The following is a 22,539-nucleotide window of genomic DNA, read 5'->3' as shown; positions in this document are numbered from 1 at the left end:
TTTGCTAGGTTAAGAGGGGCGGAGTTCGCGCACGCTCCGCACAGCCGCGAGGGGCGAGGGACCGGGAGTGTATATGGATGCTGGCTCCTGCGCTCTGGGGTCCGCCCGGCCTCCGCCTGCGAGTCCCCGCTCTCGCCGCTCGCGCGGCCCCTGCCCGCACGCTGGGCGCAGGGGCGCCTCCGCCGGGTGCGTTGCCCAGACCCGCAGGGGAGGGGGCGGCGGCGGAGCGGGGGAGGAGGGAGCCCGGGCCGCGGCCGCCCCGGCCCGCCTGACCCTCGAGGGGGTCGCTGTTGCCTCGCAGATCCCTCCCTCGCTCGCTGCCTGCGTCCCTCCCTACCGCTCCCGCCGCGTCCGCCTTTTGTTCGCGGAGCCGCGCGCCCCCGAGCCGAGGCGGCGGGGCGGGGAGCTGGCGGGGCTGCGCGGGGGGCGGGCCGCGCCGGGCGGAGCCGGGGCCCGGGCCGCAGCCGGACTCGGAGCCCGAGGGAGCGATCGGCGCGCAGGCAGCCGGGGCCCGGGCGCGCTCCGGGGGCGCGGCGAGGCAGAGGGGGCGGGCGCCGGGCGGAGCCGGAGCCGGAGCCGAGGCGCCTGGAGGCGATCAGGCCGCGCTCTCCGAGCTCAGAGCAGCGGAGAGACCGTGCGGCGGGGGTCGGGGCCGGAGCGCAGCCCCGGGGCTGAGGGGGGCCGAGAGGAGCTGCGGCCCGAGCGGCCCGAGCGGCGCCGGGAGCCTCCCCAGGGGCGCGGAGGCCGGGCGGGCCCGGGCCATGCGCGCCGCTCTCTGAGGCCGAGGGAGGCCGAGATGGAGGCGCCGGCGGGGGAGCCCCCGGCTCGGGGCTGCGGCCCCCCGCCCGCGCCCGTCCCGGAGAGGAAGAAGAGCCACCGCGCGCCGTCGCCGGCCCGGCCCAAGGACGTGGCCGGCTGGTCGCTGGCCAAGGGCCGCCGCGGCCCAGGCCCGGGTGCCGCAGCCGCCTGCAGCGCCGCGTCGTCCGCGCGGCCCGACAAGAAGGGGCGCGCGGTGGCGCCCGGGGCGCGGGGCGCAGGGACGCGGGTGGCCGGGGTCCGCACCGGGGTCCGCGCCAAGGGCCGCCCGCGCCCGGGTGCCGGGCCGCGCCCGCCACCACCGCCGCCCAGCCTCACTGACAGCAGCTCGGAGGTGTCGGACTGCGCGTCGGAGGAGGCGCGCCTGCTGGGCCTGGAGCTGGCGCTGAGCAGCGACGCCGAGTCGGCGGCCGGGGGCCCGGCGGGGGCCCGCCCCGGGCAGCCGCCCCAGCCCGCGCCGCCTGCACAGCAGCCTCCGCGGCCGCCCGCCTCCCCCGATGAGCCGTCGGTGGCCGCGTCGTCGGTGGGCAGCAGCCGCCTGCCACTCAGCACCTCGCTCGCCTTCTCCGACCTCACCGAGGAGATGCTGGACTGCGGGCCCGGCGGCTTCGTGCGAGAGCTGGAGGAGCTGCGCTCGGAGAACGACTATCTCAAGGTGGGCGCGCTGAGGGCCGAGAGGGGGGCCGCGGGAGGCGCTGGTTGTCACAACTGCACGGGCCTGAGGCCCCGGCCGGCCCGCTGTCCCACTGAACGAGCTGGAAGAGGGGGCCTGAACCCTTGGGGACCACCCTTAGGTCGATTTAGGGTCCCCTCACATTCCACCTCCCGTTTTATTTGGGAAACCCTTTCCTGGGGAGGAACCTGGGTGAGGAGACTGGCCAAGGGCCGTTATCCGGGGAGGGGGGTCTTGAGAAAACTGCCCTGGAGGGTGCCTAGATGCTTCACTTGGGGTGGCGGTGGGGGCTGGACCTCTGCGTTCAGCTGCTTGGAACCCCCACCCCAGGTCAGAGGCCAGCCCTTTGGTGGCTCTTCTTTCTGGAACGGGCACTGTGTGCACTCCTGCCGGGGCACCTGTGGCCCTCCCCTGCCAAGAAGAGGCCAGAACACCATCCTGAGGCTTTACCCAGGGCTTTCCCCAGCACAGGCCTGTCCCCGCCTACCTTTCAGGGCGGGTCCATTTGAAAGCATGACATCTGGGAACATCCCCTTGGCCAGAGTCCGACTTCCGCCCAGTCTAACGGTCCCACAGCCTGGAAGGATGAGGTCGTGGGAGAACCGGTTCAGAGGCAGCTTCCTAAATCCCAGGATGTTGTCTTCTGCCCTCTCTGGGACAGGCCCTGTACCCACAGCAGCCCCATTGGCCCCTCATGGCCAGTGCCCATGGCCTTCCCACCTTCCCAGTGAGAGGAGGGGAGCTGCTCTTCCGAAAGGGGCATTCCCTCTGGGCATGTGGGGACCTGAGAGCTTCTCGGAGAGCAAGCTTTGTCGTCACCCTTTCAGTGGATGTGGGCACCCACTGGGTGCAGGCTCCGTCTGCCCACTCCCTGGCGCGTGGCGGCCTTAGGGACAGCCCAGCCCTTGTGTGTCGACCTTGACCCGGGAGACTGGAAGCTTCATGGGCTCTACTGCCGCTGGCTGGGTGTAGTTTTGGAAGAGGCTGAAATGTTACCTCTTCTTGTCAGTTGATGGCCTGGCACAACACCCAGAGTCCCCCTGGCCGAGAGCCACCAAATGAACACCACTCTGCTGATTTATGTCTGCCCGGCAACACTCAGCTTTGCGTTGTGGCTCTTCTGGCCAAATAGGTTTCTCTCTCATTAGAGTTTTGGGGTCTTGTTCAACTGTGTTTCCCCCAGAATCTGCTATCCACCACGTCTTCAGTATATGCTTGTGGACTACAAGGACAGTCTCTGTCCCAATCAAGATAATCCACCCCTTCAGCCTCTAACCTTTCCCCAAGCCAGGTCTCAGTTTCCTTATCTGTTAAATGGGAGGGTAAGTCTTCCTGAAGGCCCTGTTCAGTGTTGAGAGTCGGGGGTTCAGTCAGCTCCTAGTCTTCAGAAGCCAGTGGTGGGGAGAGGCCGAGTGGAGGGTGGGGAAGGGGAGGGAGGCCCCAGAAAGAGGCCTGCCCTGCCCTCTTGGGCTCGGAGCTGCTTCCGTAGTCCGTGCCTGAGCCGCTCGCAGCCCAGCCCCCGAGTCCTCGCCTCCACCTCCTGGCCCTCTGGTTCACCCTGGCAAGTGGAGGGGAGGTTCTTCAGGGTCTGCTCGTGCTCCCACCCCTGTGGGCGCCTGTCCTCCCGGGAAGTCAGCAGGCAGAGCTCTGGAGTCTGTCTGAGCCACTCATGACTGTCAAGGTGGAAAATAGTCCTAGAAGTCTGGTGCTCGAACCCAGGGTCTCACAGGGGCCAGGGCCTGGCTGGGGACGTCCTACTGCCCGGGCCAGGGCTGGGCCTCAGTGTCCACTCAGTGTTTCAGGCTTCATGCGCAGACCTCAGGCCACTGCTGGATCTCGGGTCTGTAGCTTCCAGGCTGTGTGATTTGGGCAAGTTACTTAATGTCTCTGGACCTTAGTTTCCTCACTGTAAAAAGGCAACCCTACATCTTCCAACCTTAAGGGTTGAGATAGTGTGTGCAGACACCACCAGAGCGCCTGGCGTGTTATGAGCCTCAGATGAGGGCAGTTGTGATCACTGCTGTTCTCAAGCGGCACGTGACCTGTTCCGTGTTCTCCGTGGATGCCATGGGGGCAGAGTAGCTCCTCCTCCCCCCTGGAAGCAGGCCTGGCTCTTCCTCCTGGCCCCTCATTCATTCATTCACCAACTATTTGTTTAGTGCCTAGCACAGATCTGGGGCTGCCCCCGCGGACAAGGATGAAGTGTCTGTTTTCACGGCGTTTTGAGCGTAGTGGGGGACTCTGGGATTCAACAATAGCCGTGCGAGACATCACCACGTGCATCGTGACGAGGGTGGAGAAGCACACGGCGCGCCAGGAACACATGGAGGTGGCGCTGGGGTGCTTGAGGAGGCCAAGGGCTGAGGGACGAGATGGAGCCAACTGCATAAGGAGATGGAGCAGGAACATTCCAGGCTCAGGGAAGTAGGAAAATTTGATTTCAAGGAACAGCACCGAGGCTGGAGAGCAGAGGGAGGCGGGGCGGGAGAGGCGAGCCGGCCGGCCTGTGCGGTCCTTGCTGTGTACACTCGCATCGGTCTACGAACCTCCCTAGAGCCTTGTTTCACCCACCTGCACCTCACAGAGGGACTGGAGGCCTAGAGGCCGCGGACGTGGCCCCTCAATGAGGGGGCTTCTCTGGGAGGGAGGTGTCTTTGGTCCACTCTGCAGATGGGTAAACGGTGGCCGCAGGGAAGAGACTTGCTGCAGGTCCCGAGCCGGCTCTGCAGGCAGCCAGGGCTTGGAGTGAGAGCGTCCTGCCCCTCTGGGCCACTTTGCTTCTCAGATGCAGAAACTGAGTTACCAGGGGAAGGACTCCAGATCCCCAGCGGGTCCCCTGCAGGCCTCATGCCGCCCGGGGTTGAGTCCCACCGAGTCCGATGGGGCCTTCTCTGGGTTCACCTGCCAGCTGGTGGGGGGCCCTGGGAACTGTCAACTGGGAAGGCCTCTCGGGTGATGGCAGATCTCCTGTTGCATGAGGCCGCTCTGGGGCCCGGGAGCGGCAAGTGTAACCAGGGCGGCTGTCTCCCAGTGAGACGGTGGAAGGAGCTGCTACAGAGAAGGGAGTGAGCTCGCTGTCGCTTGAGTTATTCAAAGAGAGGCTTCATGGCCTTGCATGTTTGGATAAAGACATAGGGTTGGTGGAAAGCAGCTTGTAAACAGTACAAAATGTTGGCAGTGGTGATTACTTGAGGACGATTCACGGGGAGATTTGTGTGGTAGCTACGGCAGAGCTGCCTGACCTCAGGGTCCGTTCCAGGCAAGGAAGTCTGAAGGTTATTAATGTTTGAGGTTCCAGGATTCTAAGGTGCACTTTTAGCTGCAGAGCACACACATTGACCGTGTTTGGCGTTCAAGCCCCTGGTGGTCTGAGGTCTTCCAGCTCCCCATCACCACTAACTGTCGCCAGTGTACCATGTGGTGAGGACATGCTGGCAGCCCACTGGGTGTGGATGGATGAATCTGAGAGCTGGAGCCCAAAGACCTGCCTTTGAGACCTGACCCTGCCATTTACTGTGTGGCCATGGGCAAGTCACTTGGCCTCTCAGAGCGACTGCCTTGTTTTCTATCTATATAATGAAGATGATGGAACTTGCCTGGACAACTTCATAGGATTGTTTTCGGGAATCAAGGAGGTAGGAATAGACAAGAAAACATTTTGCAAGCAGTGAAATCCTGCATCTCTTGAGGAATTGTTAGCCAATGAGCAGACAGGATGTCTATGTCTTCATTCTTGGAGGAGCTGGGAGAAGCCAGGAGGGTGGATCCCCTTAACTTTAGGATGCTAATAAATCAGGAGCTGCTCCGGAGAGGACAAGAGGGTGTGACCATGTTCCGTGCTGTGTGGGCTCCATGAGGCAAGGCCTCCCCACTGGCTGGGAGGTTCTAGATGTGAGGGTTTGAAGTGCAGCCAGTCTAGGGGTCCAAAAGGGCCCAGAGGCACATCTGATCCACCCCCCATTCCCATTGTACAGTTGGGTAAATGGAGGCTCCGGGTCACACAGCCAGGACTCCAAACCTGGTTGTGCTCACCCTGGGTCCTGTTCTTTGCACAGTGTGACCGGAGCCGTGAGCTGCTGGCTGCTCACAGTGTGTCTAGTTTGGGACACAGGTTGCTGAGATTCCGGAATCCTGTTGTGTGCCCGGCTCTAGGCTAAGACTTGTTGGGAGCAAGTGGAGAATAACATATGCTGTAGCTGGGGGCCTGGAGCTGCAGGCAGGGCTGGGAGACGTGTGTGTGTGCGTGTGTGTGTGTGTGTGTGTGTGTGTTTGTGTGTGTTCCTTGCACCAAGGCACAGTGCGATTGGGACTGGAGCGTCTGAGATCCTGGAGGAAGTAATGGGGCTTTGGATCCAGGCTTAAGGGTTAGATAATGGTTAGGTTGGACCCCAGAGTGCTGGGATATTAGAGCTGGCCTGGGACCCCCAGACCACTGTCCCCTGGACATCTATGGTTCTTGTCTCACGAATGCTCTCAACTATTGATTGCGTCCTGGGTTAAATAAGCCCTTTACTGCTCCCAGCAGACCTGTGTGGAGGGTTCTGATATCAGACCCATTTGACAGATGAAGAAACTGAGAGGCTATGTAACACATTCAAGACTGCACAGCTGAGACACTTGGGAACCCCACTAGACAACCCTAAGGAGCCCCCTGCCTCCGTCTCTTCCACCCTCTGCTGTGCAGGAGGCAGCCTGTGCCTCCGAGTTTCACAGAGCAGGGTTCTCACCTGTTATAGGCTGTGTGATGCCGGGTGAGATACTCAGCCTTTCTGAGCCTCTGTTTCTTCTTCTGTAAAATGGGGGATGAGCACGAGCAGAGTCAGGGGGACCCTTCGCAGTGTGATGCCGCAGATCAAGTGCATGGTAAATGTTAGCACCTGTCCCAGTCAGCGCTTGTCCCTTACCTGCCTCTCCAAGCGTTTATTCATTTGTTAAACACTTATTTTCTGAGCGCGCCCTGGGTGCCAGGCCCTGTGTCTGATGTCTGGCCCAGTGGCCGGCAAATTGTGAAGTTCTCAGCTCCCAGGAGCGGGGAGGGCCAGGGGGGCTCCAGTCTATCTGTCACTGGGTTGGGGAGGGGGTCGTCATCCTGATTAGCAAAGCTCCTGGCTGGTCCTTGCTCTGAGCCCCAACCCTCCTCGTGGTGGCTGAGAGCTGGTCTGGAAGAAGCTGCCCTGAGTCCTGGGTCTTTAAGAATCCTCAGCGGTCTGTGTGTCACGGGGGGAGGCGTGCACCTCCAGCGAGATGGAAAATGGAAAATGTGAGGCAGCGGCTGCTGAGGCCTGGGGGGACCACGGAGCTCCCAGGGCTCCCAGCATTCCTCGCAGAGGGGCTGGGCCTGTGTCCCTGGGCATACTCTCTCTTGCACACTCAAACCCACACACATGTATTCACAGCTCGTGCTCAGAGATCCACAACCACTCACACACATCTTACATACACATGCAGACACCACATCCAGCTTGTGTGGTATGCTTCCAGAAGCACAACTTCTGACATATTTGAGAGGATACACGCTCAGAGAAGTACACAAACCCATGCAGACACACAACCTCCTGTGTCATCACACCCACACGTTACCAAAGAGACACAACAGAGACTCACACCATCTTGGAGACCCCTGGCTCAGAAACATAGCCTCACACACATCTTACACCCCCAGACACTCTTGGCTGTGTCCCAGAGATGGACGTGCAGCCTGGAGATGCCCTCAGACATATGGGAAGTACACATACACATGCAGGCGCCCGCACAAACCCACGCAGACTCATTACACACAGGCGCCAGCATCCACGGAAATCCACAGATGCGCCCCTGCCAGGCAGGCACAGAGACAAGCGTGTCACCCAGATGCCCCCACTGCCTCTTCCACAAAGCCAGCACCAGAGGCCCTTGCACACCTACCGGGCACAGACACACACCCAGGAGACACTCACACACATGTGAGCAGGGACACGAGCACAGAGCACTCAGATGTCAGGCCTGTAGCATGTGCTAATGGGGCCCAGAGGCTCACACACCAGGGTAACCAGACACAGACACACAGAGACTGTGTGACATTTCACCCCCACAGAAACACAGGAAATCCTGGCCCGTGGCTCCCTGGAGCTGATGAGTACAACTGGTGCTTTCAGCCCCTCCACAAGGCTTCCTTCCACAGGGCTGCTGGGAGCAGGGAGGAGTGTGGCCCGAGCTTGAGTTTGTAACCTCCTGGGTCTGCACTAAAGGCCCCTGATGCCAGCACTGGGGCCTGGGCCCAGTGGGCTGAGTGCAATGGAGCAGTTGTCAGGCCTGCGCACCGGAGAAACAGTGCCCGGGGGCAACTCCCTTCTAATCTCCTAGGAATTTCCTGCTTGCCCTCATCTCCCCCTCCTCCCCTTCTCTCTTTGCTGGGGGCTGTGATGGGCCATGCCACTCCCATCCCTAAAGGGTGCCTGGTTCTCCCTGGGAAACAGAAGGGAGCCAGGGTAGAGGAGGCTGGAGATGCTGTGGGCACTCAGAGGAGGAGCCATTAGAGATGAGGAGTTAGCATTGAGAGGCTGCCTGTGTGCCTAGCTGCTGAACAGTGGCTGGCACTTCACAGGGACTCAATAAATATTTGTTGCGTGGTTGAATGAGGGAGAGGCTGGGAAGGGGAGTTGGTCCTGCTTGAGAAGGGCATTGAATGCTGAGCTGAGCTGAGGCCTGTGAACACCTTGCTGGGAAGGAACCATATGCACTTATAGAAGGCTAGCAGCTGGTCCCTTACCATGTGTCTACAGCACCGGGCACCAGGCCTGGCCTGTCCCAGGGGCCCAGGGCGGGAGGGGAGGAAGGCTGTGTGGTCTCATGGCCAATTCCTCCTTTGGGGACAGGTCTGGGGCCAAATCTAGCTTTGTTACCTCCTCCCTGTGCATGATCTCTATGTGCAAGTCCCCTCATCAAGCCTCAGTTTTCCTGTCTGGAAAATGGGAATTTAATCCCTTTCTTGCAGGCCACTTGGGAGGATTGGCATTCAGGTCTGTGGCACATCCCGCACCAGCCTGGGCTCAGAGGAAGGGAGGGAGCCCCACATCCCGTGTAGCCTCCGGGATGGAAGGACATCCCCAGGGGAGGGGCTCGGCTGAGTTCCAGGTGGGGCCTGACCAGCAGCCAAGGTTATTACCAAGGTCATTCCCCCGTGCCCTGTAGGCGTGACCTCATCCGCAGTCATGTTCTCTGCCCTCTGCTGCCAGAAGGAACTTGGAGCTGAGGTGGAGGAAGAGCCAGAGGCTCTGCGGTGTTCTGGGCCAGGCTGCCCCGGCAGTCACTGGAGGGTCAGCACCACGTCCACATTCTCAGTGGACAGCACCGGCCTCCCTGAGGGACGCTGGGGAGTCCGAGGAGGTGGGAGCCGCAGGCCAGCCCTTCCCTTCTCTGGGTCCGAGGGGGTTAAGAGCACTGTGTTCTCGAGCCAGGCCAGCCCGGGCTTGAATCCTGGCTCAGACTTTTTCTCAGGAGCTTCCCCTTTACGAGCCTCAGTCTCCTCTGTAAAATGGGGCTGTGGATGGATGGTGCTCGCCCTGCCAGGTTGCTGTGAAGGTTAAATGAGAGAAAGTGTGTAGGTGAGGATTAGCCTGGGCCTGGCTCACAGTAAGAGCTCACCAGCTATGCGCCCTCAGCTCGCGTTATCGGCAGGCATGGGTCTGACTGCCCACGAAGGCAGGGTTGTGCCTGGCTCTGGGTGTGGGTCTTGGCATGGGGTAAGGACCTGGGGGGCGGGCTTGGGGATGCATTGCCTGTGGGTGTCCCCAAGTACACCTCTCCCTGCTGGTCCCCTTTTCCTTCCTGCACGGTGTCAGTCCTCCCTGAGTGGCTGAGGCCAGAGCTGCAGACTCTGTAACCTGGGGGTGCTCCTTTGCTGATGGAGGGCTGCCTTTGGGGTCCCTCATTCTAAGACCAACGTGAATCATCTCCCATTGCCTCTGCCACAAAGAGAGGCTTCCTGGAGTATCCTTTGGGGCATTTACCTCAACAGTAACTGGATTATTAATTGGGTGATTACAGGTTTCACATCAGCCCCTTCCCCCACGTGTTCTCCAGGGGGGCAGGGACCTTACTGGGTGGGATTTAGCCCCTTCCTTTTACACAGGTGTAAACTGAGGCTCAGAGAGGTTAAGGGGCCCACCAAAGGTCACACAGCGTGTAAGTGGCAAGAGGCAGAAGGGCTGGGGTCTTGTGGTGCTCTTTCCAGGATGCCAGGCAGGGGGAATGGCACCAGCAAAGGCTCAGAGATGTGAAATGCCAGGGTGTGGAGTGTGCTGGAGCTTCAGGCCATGTGGCCAAGCCACTCCCTGACTCCAGCCTCACTTTGCCTCCCCGGAGACTGCTCAGCCCTGTCATCTCCCTGCTCAGAGATTTGGCTGCTGCCCAGTGGCCATCCTGGGGATGTTTTAAACATCCAGATCCAAATGCTGCCTTCCTTCCTGTCCACACGGAAAAGATGAGAGGGACACCGGCAGGCGCCCCTGCTGTGAGCACCCCCCTCAGAGGCAGCAGGAGCTGCGGCTGTCTCCCGGCTCTGTGGGGTGAGGCCCGGAATGGGGCAGGGTCAAGCTAGGCCTGGCCTGGGGGCAGTGTTCTCTGGGCATCTCCTCACTCCCAGCACACACAGGCAGGCACTGCTCCCACCAGAGGGAGTGTCTGTGGTCTCCTGCACAGAGCCGTGCCAGGTCTGGGAGGCTCACTCCTGATTGGCTGTGGAGCCTTCATCTTCCTGAGCCTCCGTTTGCTTATCTGTAAAATGGGTATAAAATAATAGCACGCTCCTCAAAAGGACTGTCGTTAAGCATGAGATAATGGACATTCCTTCCAAGCTCAGCCTAGTGGCTGACACACAGTAAGCCCTGGTAAATATTAGCTGTTATTATTGTCACTATTGTCCCATTATAGAGACTGTCTAGTTTATGAGAGCTCAAACTGGACTCACATCCTGGCTGTGCCACGTAGCATGTGACCTGGGCGACATAGTTGACCTTTCTGTCCAGTTTCTCACCAGTCAGTTGGGGACTGCTGGGCATAAAATGAGATGACATGTGCTGCCTGACATGTGCCTGGCACAGGGGGACACTCAGGGAACAGCTTGCCTGTTATTATTTATTGGTGTTGGAGAGGTAAGTCCAGGATCCTTGTCTTCCCGTGTGACCCTGTGGGTCACCAGGAGCAGGCAGTCTCCATGCCAGCTGGAGCAGGGGCTCTGTGTGGCACGTCGATGGCTGGCTGGGCATCCTGTCCTTCCTTCTCCAGGACCTTTGACCTCAACTCCCCTAAAACTAGAGCCCAGCTTCTACCCAAGGAGGCTAAACTGGATTCAGCTCTGGGCTGGGAGACGGGAGCCCAGAATCCCTCCCTGCTTGACTCTGGACCCTCTGGGGACGATGGGATTGTCCCCAGTTCCTCTCTAGGCCTCAGTGACCCTGTCTGTGAAGGGATGGCGTCTTTGGGTTCCCCTCCCCCTGCTGATATTCCCAGAGTCTCTGCTCTTGACAGGGGAGGGAAGTGGAGCTTTACGGAGCCTTCTGCCCTCCTTGGGGTCCACGTGCAATGATCTCATCTGGAGCCTTGACAGACCCTGGGGGACAGGCAGAAGGGACAGCAGATGGCTGCCCTGGCCTCTCGAGGGGCCTGGCATGCTGCCTCTGTGGCCACTGCTGGCCCACCCTGCAGGTCAGCCCTTCCGGGCTGGGATGAGTGGCCCGGGCCAGAGCCAGGGTGGCAGATGGGCAGGCAGCCTGGGCCTTGGCCCGAGGGTGGGGCTGTGGTGGCCTGGGCGGTGTGGGGGAAGGCGGACCAGGAAGAGGCTCCTGCTCCTCCGTGGAGCGGTTGCTGCCCTGCAGAGTGAAAGTTCTGGGTCCCTCAGCTCAGCTCTGCCCTTCTTCCTGGGTCTGTCAGCCCGTCAGCCAGTCTGGTCCCTAGAACCTGGGGAGGAGGTGGTGTATTGGGGTGAGGTTTGGAATCTGGCAGGGATGCGCCCTGGGAGTTGGTCATATTGGATTTGAGGCCCTCCTCTGGGATGCGAAGCCTCCATGGGCATTAGCTTCACAGAATCCAAGAATTAAATGTAGACACAGCAGCGCTGACCGGAAGTGGTTTTCTGTAGGAGAGTGGGACGGGCTGGTAGTCTTCTCCTCTTAGGACTGCTTTACTCATTCGGCAGCTGTTTGCTGAGCGGTTCCTTTGTGTGCCAGATAGCGCGGTGGGCTCGGCCCTCCTGAAGCTCACATCCTAGTGGTGGAGACCGACATTCCACGTGCAAGCAGACCGAAGAGTAAGATAATTAGTATCACAAATAGGCCTGTGATAACATTCCATGAAAGAAACACAGATTTGAGATGCACACAATGGGCCTAGAGGGGTCTGGAAGGCTTCTGTGAGGAGGTGGCATTTAAGTGGGGGCTTCAAGCAGGAGGGGGAGCCACTAGTGTGCAGATGCAGGGCAGGGAAATCAGGCAGAGGGAACAGCAGGGGCAGAGGCTTGGAGGTGGGACAGGCGAGGTGTCTTGAGGCTGCTGAGAGGAGACCTGAGTGGCTGGAGTGTAGCCTACGGGAGGAGGAGTGGGAGAGGTAAAGACGGGGAGGTGGGCAGGAGGCAGCCTTTTTGTTTTGTTTTTAGGTCAGGTAATTTGCATGTGGCCAGCCCTCATGCTCCAGCAGTTAAGATTTGGAGCGCTCACCACCACGGCCCGGGTATGTTCCTAGTCAGGGAACCACACCACTGGTCTGTCGGTTGTCCATGGTGGTGGCTGCGTGTTGCTGTGATGCTGATGCTGTGCCACCAGTGTCTCAAATACCAGCAGGGTCACCCATGGTGGACAGGTTTCAGTGGCGCTTCCAGACTAAAACAGACTAGGAAGAAGGACTTGGCCAAACACTGCCAAAAAAATTGGCCATGAAAACCCTATGAATAGCAGCAGAGCATTGTCTGATATAGCACTGGCAGGCGAGGATGGTGCAAAAAGACCAGGCGGGCCTCCACTCTGCTCTGCACAGGGCGGCTAGGACTCAGAATCGACTCAACGGCACTAACAACAAAATTTACATGCAGTAAAATGAGTTTTGACAAATGCATACAGTTCTGTAACCACTAGCACAATCAAGATACAGAACAGTTCCTTTGTGACCCAAAATGCCCCCTGTGCCCCTTTGTAATCAGTTCCTCCCACCTCCCCCAGCCCTTGACAACCACTGATGTTTTCTGTCCCTGTAGTCTTACCTTTTCCAGAATGTCATATAAATGGAATCAAATAGTATGCAGGCTGCTGAGCCTGACTTCCTTCAGTTAGCATCATGCATTTGAGCTTCAGCCATGGTGTTGCAGGAATCAGCAGTTCCTTTTTCTTGCTGAGTAGTATTCCATTTTATGGACGTACCATCCTTTATCCATCACCAGTTGAGGGACATTTGAGTCGTTTCCAGATTTTGGTGATCATTGGAGGGTTTTAAACGGGGTAGTAATGAGGTTAAAAAAACATCACTCTGGGGGCCGCCCCAGTGGTGCCGTGGTTAAGTGCACACGTTCCGCTTCGGCAGCCCAGCGTTCGCCAGTTCGGATCCTACGTGCAGACTTGGCACTGCTTGGCATGCCATGCTGTGGCAGGCGTCCCACATATAAAGTAGAGGGAGATGGGCATGGATGTTAGCTCAGGGCCCGTCTTCCTCAGCAAAAAGAGGACAATTGGTAGCAGATGTTAGCTCAGGGCTGATCTTCCTCAAAAAAGCAAAAAGAAAAAAAAATCAGTCCATGTACCGAGTGGAGAACAAATTAGTGGGGAGCAAACTGGCCATCGTGAGGATTAAATCCAATGATTTGGTGATGAATCTGGCCCACCAGAGGTACTCAGGGATTGTTCAAACCAAAAGGCTATGCCCTGGGGCAGCCAGGGAGGCTTCCTGGTGGAGGTGGCATTTGAGGTGGAGAGGTGAGGAAATGAGAGACAGGTACAGAGTAGAAGGACGCCCAGGCAGTCAGAGTCCCCATGGGAACAAGGCTTCCCGCTCCTGACCCAGCCTTGGCATACGAGGGTTTCTAGAAGGTGGTGTCCAGGGCCCGTATCAGAACAGGCGCGTCTCAGGGCCCACCCCAGCCCCGCGGGGCTGACTCTTGGATGGGAGACAGCCAGGAGATCTCTGCTCTGGAACAGTCTCTTCCTTGGTGGCTGGTAAGAGGTGACCTCCTCCGGCCTTCAGGAACCTCCTGTCCCCCTGGTTCCCTCTCCGCCCCCTCAGGGCCAGCTGGGAGCTGTTGCTGGGCTTCAGACCACCCATTGCCCCGTGCTGTGTTTCTGCAGAGGGGCCTCGTGTTGCATCCCTTTCATCTCCAGCCCTGCGGGTCGGGAGACCGGCTCACCCGCTACGCCTGCGGACCAATTCCACCAGGGCCGTGCATCTGGAGGCAGTTGCAAGCGTTCCAGTGGGCCCCAAATCTAAACTTCCCCCTTCAGTCCTCCTCATGCAAAGATTCATCATCTTGCATTTGTGTAGGGTCTCTGCAGAAAGCGTTCTTTCCTGGAGCATTTAAAATGTGGCTTGAGAACAGCGCCCTGCTTCTCCAGCTCTCGGCCCTGATGGTGAGAGGCAGGGTCTGGGGTCCCAGCCTGGACTAGGTAGATGAGATGGCTTCAGAGAGAACCGAGGCTCCGTCTTATTCTGTGCCAGGGACCTCTTAAGCTCTCGGCTGAGAATAATTCTCAGAATCTTTCTAAATGTTTAAAATAAAACCCAAAGGAAACCAAATATATCAAAATACAGTTCTCAAAATATGTTTCAAAATTATGGTATAGTAATACGTGTGTTTACGAACTCGTAAGATCTGGTGACAGGTCTCTTTACTGTAATTTCAAAGTACTGATGCGTGTAAACAATATTTTGACATTTCTGCAACAACTGCTATGTGACATGAAAATATCTGTGGTTTCTTTTGGTGGCAAAGTGACAGGTCATACTAATAGAACCGGGGTTTGTCCAGAATAGAAGGAAATGCTAATTTTTAGTTAGAGGTTAGTGAAAATAAAGGTGTGATTTTTTTTTTTTCCCTTGCCATCTGAGTTCACGGACTCCCTGAATTCTGGTGCAGATGGAAGCGCCTGAAGTCTGCAATCTGAGTGCCCTTGGGGGTCTCTCTGGGTGACCTCGGGCACAGCCTGTCTTCACTGTGCTTCTCTGCGGTTCTTTGTCTCTGGAAGAGCGGTGGTGATCCCTGTCCCGCTGGCCATGGGGTTTCTGTGAGGACCCCTGGGTTGATTCAGATGGAATGTCTCTGTAAACTGTGAAGCCCCGTGCCACCGTGCGAGGTCTCGCTATTATTAGCAGGCGTGTGAGCTCATGTTTGGCCCTCCAGCCCAGCATCGACCAAGAGACTCTTCCTGGCCAATTCCCCCAGGACTCCTGGGAACCAGGCCATTTCAGGGAGCGGGTCTGCCTCTGAAAGGCTGCTTCCTGCAGGCTGACCTCATGGGTCACTGAGGGGGTGTGGGGGGATGGCCCGAGATGCACTTTGTGGGCAGGGAGTAGGTGGGCGAGCAGGAGGTTCCTGGCGTAGAGAGACCCCTCTGATGCTCCTGGCGTGGCATGGGGGTCTGAGCCAGCCCTGGAGCAGCTCAGGCTCTCTCTGACTCCTTGCAGCTGGCGTGAGGCTGGGATCTGGAGGGCCTGCCCGCCCTGGGCTGTGGATGGCAGAAGCCACACTCATCCTTTCATTCATTCATCCGCCATAAACAATGATGGGTGCCCGCTCTGTACCACGTCCTGTTGTGAGGGATGCCGGGGACCAGACACGAGTCAGACCCCTCACCTGCCCTCCTCCCAGCTCTTGGGGAAGATAGAGTTGAAAACAGGCAAATGCGCCCTATACTTGTTAGCATAAGAGACGAATGGAGTTCAGCATGTGGGGTTTGAATCAGATTGGGGAGGAAAGAATGCTCTGAAAGGATAAGATTAGGAGTTAGCCCAGCAGAGGCCATTCTAGCAGAGGGAATAGCCTGAGCAAACCTGGGAGGAGGGCCCACAATTAATATGCACTGGCCTCGGGTCAGAGGGCCTGTTTCGACTTGAGCTCCACCACTGCCTTGCTTGAGCAGCTCTAGAAAACTTCTGAGCCTCAGTTTCCTGCTCTGCAAAATGGGAACATTTTCTGTACGTACCTTACTATCAAACTATTGTGCTCCTGCTGTGCTTGGGCTGGGGCCTGGTAATTAATGAGCCTCCAGATAGGTGGTAGTTACTTCTTGGTTGTGGCAAATCTGGATATGGGGATGCAGGGGCACCTGGCAGAGGATGCAAGGGCAGGGGCAAGACAGGAGTGGGGAGGAGACCGGGGTGGCTAATGCAGAAGCCGATGGAAACTAGTGGAGGAGATAGAAAGCTAGCTGCTTTTTTCCAAGTTTTCTCTAATACACAGGTGTTATCTCTGTAATCAGAGCAAAATAAACATTTTCTCTAAAGGGAAAGGCTTCCTACCCTGGCAGCAGTGTGGGTGCCCCGTTCCCATCCCCCATCCTGCCCCCCTCCATTCCCCACTCTCAGGCTGAGTTAAATAATCAGGGTAAGCCTCAAGGGGGAGAGAGGTCGACTTGAGGTACTGGTCAGAGGGGATGGGTGTAGAGGGGCTGGTGGGCTGCGCCTGGTCTGGGCACCTTTCCCCAGCATCTTTAGGCTGGCCTTTTTGACTGTGGGGTTGAGAATCGGGGGCCTCCAGAGTCTGAGGGGGACATTGCTGGGCAGCGTGGCCTTTTCCTGTCTGCAGAAGAGGATGAAGTTTGGGGTTTCCCCATTGATGTTGGGGGGACTCCAACAACCTTGCTCTGTAGCTACTAGGCCCGCTGAGTCCAGTGGAGAGTGGCCCTTCCCTCCCCGCCTCCACATGGTTGGGGGATCTGGGACGGAGGAGAGACTCAGCAAGGCCTCTGAGCTGTCTTTGAAGGAGCTGGGAAGGCTGAGCTCCCCGCCCCTGTCCCCCAGCTCCATCAGTTGGATTGGACAGTCCCTAGAGAGCTTTCTGGGGTAGGGGGCCAGGACATTTGGAGGCTCAGTGAGGTCTAAGAACCTCCGGAGCAAACAGGGTCCTGCCCTCCTAGGGCCCTTCTTCACGTCCCAGTAGCCCCTTTCCCTGCCCCCACCTCAGGCCTGGAAAGCTCAGCCCCTTTTAAGACCCACATTCACCAGCCCTGCCGCCCACGGCCCAGCAGACCCGGCCGTGTGGGCCACAAGCCGGCCTTTGTGGACTCGCCCTCTCACGTGGGCCGTGCCAGGAGGGGCCGCCCCGCATTCTGCCTGCAGCTGGGACAAGCCCCTGAGGGGCCTGGGCCCCCCTTGGCTACCATGGAGAGATGGAGCTGGCAGGAGTACAACATCCTGCATTTTTGGAAGTTGACTGCGGGGAAGGGCAGGCCCTGCAGAGACAGCTGCTCCTGTGAGAAAGATCATTCATTCACTCAGTTATTCAATAGATGCTTATTGAGACTCTGCTCTGCGTCATGTCAGGCCCTGGGCTGGGGACTTGTGGTGCTGAGACACGTGACTCTTGCCCTTTTAGGGAAAAAGACTGGAAGGAAGCACCCTGCATTAGAGTCACTTGAGGAGCCCCATGCCCAGAGTTTCTCATTCAGTAGGTCTGGGTTATGGCATGAGAACTTCTGACAAGTTCCCCAGTGATGCTGATGCTGCTGGTCCAGGGACCACATTTTGAGAGCCACTGTGATTCAGGTCCAGGTGGAGGAATTATGAGTGATTTATGTTTTCCGTATTTTCAAAACTGTATACCATTTACTAGGTTGTTTTTTTGTTTGTTTGTTTTGCTGAGGAAGATTTGCCCTGAGCTAACATCTGTGCCAGTCTTCCTCTATTTTGTATGTGGCTCGCTGCCACAGCATGGCTGATGAGTAGTGTAGGTCTGCACCCAGGAACAAAACCTGCAAACCCTGGGCTGCCAAGGCGGAGCATGCCAAACTTAATCATCATGCCATGGGGCTGGCCCCTATCTGATTACCATTTACTTTTATAAATAGAAAAAATCAGTTATTTAAAAGTTAAAAAAAATAAGTGGTCCCTCAAAATGACTCCAGTGCTCTGGATGTGATCCTGTGTTAAGGAATGTCACCTCCCATGATCTAAGTGTCATACATTTGTTGATGTTGCCCAGCACCATGAGCTTGTATGTCTCCTGTACTTCCTCTTGGTTCATCCTAAGCTTTGAGTCCACTCAGACCCCCACCTCCTCCTCCTCACCAGGTCCTGTCGGTGTGACTGCAGACAGAATAAGTGAAATGCTAGTAAATGGCGTGGAGAGCATTTGAACACAGGCCTGTCTGGAGGCTGGCTTAGCTTAGATTTAGCGACCGGCCTACACTTCCTGAGTGCCGTTTCCTTTATGCTTCCTTAATCCGCCAGCTGAAATGGCATGTGGACTCCTCACTTCCTCATTTCTTTAACTGATGTGATCATTGACTGTCCCACTTCCTCCTTTTCCACTTTTAGTTCTGTCCACTTGGCATGATGGTGGGCTGTGAGTCTATGTGCATTGGGGTGGAAATGGGGTGGGGTCCTGGTGAGGCGACCGTTCGTCTGCAGCTGGTGCAGACAGACTCATCCACTTCGGGGTGCCACTGACCCCCCCCCCCGGGGGAGAGGCTGTGGTGGCAAGTGGGGATCACACCCTTCAGTCGATGGTGGGAACGGGCCGGTGTCTGCTGGTTGGGAGAAGCGGACACCTGTCCGGTCTGCCTTCCCCTCCTGAGGTCGGAACCGTTTGGGAAAGAGTCCCAGGAGTCCAACAGATGGACGTGAAACCCTCGCTGAGGTTTGGTCCTAAGAGCACTGGAGGGTACCGCTTCCTAGCCCTGCCCCTGAGCGAAATGGCCCACCCAGTCTCAGGATGCTGGACGGCCCCAGGCCATTCCTTTGGGGAAAGGGAGCCTCAGAGGTCTGGTGAACCCAGCCATCCGGACCGTGGCCCCCGCTCCAGGGCCTGCGGAGTTGTCTGTTTGATTCCTGGCCCCACTGCCTGTCCCATCGGCACCATGCTGGCTGCCTTCCCCCGCTCCCCTGGGATGCCTTTGGCAGATCATTCACCCTCGTGACTCAGTTTCTCCTTTAGTGTACAGTCTTATTTATTCCATTCAGTCACACTCAGAGTAGATACTATTATTCCCATTTGTGACTCAGTTTTCATATGTGTTGATAGACATAATCATTATCCATTTTTTTCGGCTGGGTCTCCCCACTCATCCCCTTACACTTTGTGTCCAGTGATTGTTTCACAGTGACAGATATCTTTGTGGGTTTTTTCCCTAGCCACGTGCGCCTTCGTTCTTTCAGTTAACATTTGTTGGGAGCCTGCAGGGTGCGAGGCCCTGTAATGGGTGTGGGGGATGCGACTGGGAGCGAGGTAGACGTGGGGCGGCCCTCCAGACTCTCACAGTGTCTCTGGGAGACAAACTATTAAATAAAGAATTGCAGACGTGCTCATGATGACAAAGGGGAAGTGAGGGACGTCTGGAAGCTGGTGACAGAGATGGGCAGGAGCTGCCCTGAGGAAGTGAGGTCACCTCCCCACCTCCCTTCACTTAAACCCAAACTCAGACTCTTTACTTGGCCCTTCAAGGCTCTGGATGGCTGACCCCTGTCTGCTTCCCCAGCCTCAACTTACCCCCATAGCTATCCTGGCTGCCTTGCTGCATCTTGACACACTGAGCTCTTTCCTGCCTCTGGGCCTTTGCACACCCTGCTCCCTCTGCCTAGAGTAATCTCCCCCTGGCTCACTCTCTTCGTGGCTGTTCCTTCCTGGCTCAACTCAAATGTTCTGTCTTTAGAGATGGCCTCCCTGAGCGTGTCCTCTAACGTGGCACCTTCTCCCATTGCTCTATCTTATTACCCAGGGGTTTCTGTTTGTCTGGTCTTCATAGCTCTTAACAGTATCTGAATTTTTAAATTTGTTGGTTTACTGTATGTCTCCCCAATGAGACTTGGGGCTCATGCAGAAGACATAGAAGGGGCCACCTTAGTCTTGGTCGCCACTGTCCCTCCCCACCCCCGTGCTTGCACAGAGCCTGGTGCACAGTTGGCACTCATCAATGCTTGTTAAATGAGCCTCTCCTGCGTCCCATGTATTAGTTTCCTATTGCTGCTGTAACAAATTACTACAGATTTAGTGGCTTAAAACAACCCTAGATTATTATCTTACAATTCTGGAGGTCAGAAGTCTGAAAATCAAGGTGTTGTCAGGGCTACATTCCTTGTGATGGTTCTGGGTGAGAATCCAGACCCTTTTCCAGCTTCCAGAGGCTGCCTTCACTCCTTGGTTTGTGGTCCTGCCTCCATCTCCAAAGCACTTCCCTCCCACCTCTGCTTCCGTTGTCACGTGGCCTTCTCCCTCCTTGATTCCCCAGCCTTCCTCTTATAAGGACCCTTGTGATGACACTGGGCCCACCCGGATAATCCAGGACAATCTCCCCATGGCGAGTTCCTTAACCTAATCACATTTGCAAATTCCCTTTTGCTGGATAAGGTAACATATTCACAGATTCTAAGAACTAGGACATGGACATTTTTGGGGGGCCATTATTCTGCCTGTCACACCCAGGCCCCCGACTTGCCTAGGACTGCATTGGGTGTGTCCTGCACTCAGGCACCCTGGCCACTGCACAGGGTCCAGTGCCCTGACCGCTCCTTCCCTCTGCAGGATGAGATCGAGGAGCTGCGGGCAGAGATGCTGGAGATGCGGGACGTCTACATGGAGGAGGACGTGTACCAGCTGCAGGAGCTGCGGCAGCAGCTGGACCAGGCGAGCAAGACCTGCCGCATCCTGCAGTACCGGCTACGCAAGGCTGAGCGCCGCAGCCTCCGTGCTGCCCAGACGGGCCAGGTGGACGGCGAGCTCATCCGCGGCCTGGAGCAGGACGTCAAGGTAAGCCGGCGCCTGCCCGCCCCTCACAGGTACCCTTGTCCAGGGTGGAACCACAAGCCCGAGTGGGGCCCAGGTTAGCCCAGCTCACTCCTGTGTGTTGTTGGACAAGGTGTACCACCTCCCTGGGCCTCAGCTTCCTCATCTGTAAAATGGGAACCTCTGGTGGACCGACAGGCCATCCGCCAGGGACTTCCCAGAGTGATATTGCATTATGAATCCCACGGACAGCAGCTACTGTTGGAGCGTCGGCTGCACACCTGGTGCCGGGCTCACGGTTCGCGGGGTCCTTTATTGTGGAGTAGTGAAGGCCTGGAGTTGGATGGGGCTGGTTTCAATCTTGGCTCCGATATGCCCCAGTTTTGTGATTTTGAGCAAGTCCCCTACATTTCAGTTTCCTCATCTGTAAAATGGGTGTAACAGCAGCCCCCGTCTCGCAGGGCTCTAGGAGGGTTAGAGGAGACCACTAGGTAGAGGTCACGGTAAGCACTCAAAAATGTCAGCTGTTATTATTATTCCCATTTTCCTGATGAGGAAGGTGAGGCTCAGAGAAAGGAGGTACCTGTCCGAGGTCGAGGGACACTCGGCCAGCTCGCTGCTCTCTGCCTCAGGCAGCAGAGGGGTGGGCTGGGGGCTGGCAGGTGGGGTCCCCGGAAGAGAAGTCCACGCTGTCCGTGTGAACCCTGGTCTAGGGACTGAGAACTCGGGGGACCCAGGCACGGCCCCCTGCTCTCAGAACTCAGCCCAGCATGATCAGGGGGATGTAGGAGCTAGGGGTAGGGGCACCTGGAGCCGCCTGGGGACCCTAGGGAGCCTTCCCGCAGGAGTGACATCTGAGCTGAGGCCTGAGGGAGACGTGGGCATGAGCCGGGAGGGGGAAGGAGGAATGCTGGGGGAAGAGGCCCCGTCAGGGCCAGAGGGGGTGAACGCGAGCGCAGCCCCACTCGGCCTTCTGCACCTCTCGGATCTTTGCGCGCAGCAGGACTAGAGATCTGTTGTGCAGACGAGGAAAGTGAGCGCAGGACGGTTATGGCTCCAAGTCCCTAGATCAGAGACGACAGCTCCCGGGATAAATGCTCACACAAATACGCAAATCCCAGGACTGGACTGGAGGCATGTGGAGCTCGGGAAGCCCAGACGAAACTGAGATGGGGCCCAGGGAGTCGGGGGTTTCGGGCAGGGGCACAGAGAAGTCAGCCCCAGAGAGATGAGGCGGGTGGAGGGCGGCTGGGCTGGGAGCAGGCTGGCGGGGCTGCCGGCGCCTGGGTGGGAGGGGCGAGAGCGGCAGGGTTTGTGGGAGGGGGCCTCCACGAGCTGGGCGCAGGGGAGCAGGGGAGCGGCCCCTTCTGTTGGGATTTGAACTAGCCAATCAGACCCCCGTGCCCCGCCTCCTCCCTCCTCTCTCCTCTGCAGCTCCAGCGCTGAGCTCATCCACGAGGGCCGGGGCGGGATGCCTCTGGCTGCCGTGCTTTGTCCCATGTGCTGGGGATGTTCTGGGGCGTTTTTGGAGGTCCTCAGAAGGCTGATTTCCCTGGCATCGCCTAGGAAGGCTTGATGGACCCCGGTGGGGAGGGGGCCGGGAGCTGCCTAGGACGGTATCCCTGGGGACTCTGACTTGCTCTGCCAGCTCCTTGGCCCATACCCCTACTGGCATGGGGCCACCACTGGGCCCTCTGTTTCCCCTTTTGTTAAATGTCAGGATTACAGCAGCCGAATCTTCAGAGTTTTGCAGTCCCAGTGGTTTTATCGAGCAGGTAGTTTATTAGTGAGGGGACCACGAATGAAACCTCAGGCCTTGGTACCCCCCTTCCCTCTCACTCTCTGCTGGTCCTTGCAGCCTACGGGACCCACAGAACCTCAGCGGGAACGTTGCCCAGCATGAGGAAGGCAGGGGTGGGTAGGGCAGAGACCTGCTCTGCCACTTGCTTGCTGTGTGGCCTTGGGAAAGCTCCTTCACGTCTCTGAGCCTCAGTTTCCACATATGGAAAATGGAGGTAAAACTAGTCCCTACCTGTAGAGTTTTTTGTGAGGATAAAATGAAATAACTCAGCGCCGGCCCGTGGCCGAGTGGTTAGGCTCGCGCGCTGCGCTTCCGCGGCCCAGGGCTTCGCTGGTTCGGATCCTGGGCGCAGACACC

General features: G+C 57.6%; 1 protein-coding gene and 1 long non-coding RNA gene across 9 annotated transcripts in view; one reads left to right on the top strand and one right to left on the bottom strand.

Annotated features, from left to right (window-relative positions):
• Nucleotides 1-446: 446 nt before the first annotated feature.
• Nucleotides 447-22,539, top strand: part of MTCL2 (microtubule crosslinking factor 2) — an 86,737-nt gene continuing 64,644 nt past the window's right edge. For 2 of the 7 annotated variants that reach the window (XR_011530813.1, XM_070588321.1), the window contains exons 1-2: nucleotides 447-1,471; nucleotides 20,181-20,405. Coding sequence is in view for 6 of the 7 variants with exons in the window: in XM_070588321.1 (XP_070444422.1) it covers nucleotides 797-1,471; nucleotides 20,181-20,405 (900 nt within the window). In the remaining variant the exon portion in view is untranslated. The remainder of the gene's footprint in view (nucleotides 1,472-20,180; nucleotides 20,406-22,539) is intronic. The other 5 variants (XM_070588319.1, XM_070588322.1, XM_070588320.1 and 2 more) reach the window with 4 other exon arrangements.
• Nucleotides 1,341-2,413, bottom strand: LOC139078071 (uncharacterized). Of its 2 annotated transcripts, none has more exons than XR_011530814.1 (3): nucleotides 2,274-2,413; nucleotides 1,977-2,066; nucleotides 1,341-1,480 (listed from the first exon to the last, which is right to left on the bottom strand). It is a non-coding gene; the product is annotated as an uncharacterized lncRNA (long non-coding RNA). The 2 variants fall into 2 exon arrangements; XR_011530815.1 differs by having other exon boundaries at nucleotides 2,210-2,335.

Source organism: Equus przewalskii, chromosome 21, assembly GCF_037783145.1.
Source record: "Equus przewalskii isolate Varuska chromosome 21, EquPr2, whole genome shotgun sequence".
In the NCBI taxonomy this organism is placed as follows: domain Eukaryota; kingdom Metazoa; phylum Chordata; class Mammalia; order Perissodactyla; family Equidae; genus Equus; species Equus przewalskii.
The sequence above is the reverse complement of the archived record's forward strand: the minus strand, read 5'-3'. Positions and strand labels throughout refer to the sequence as shown.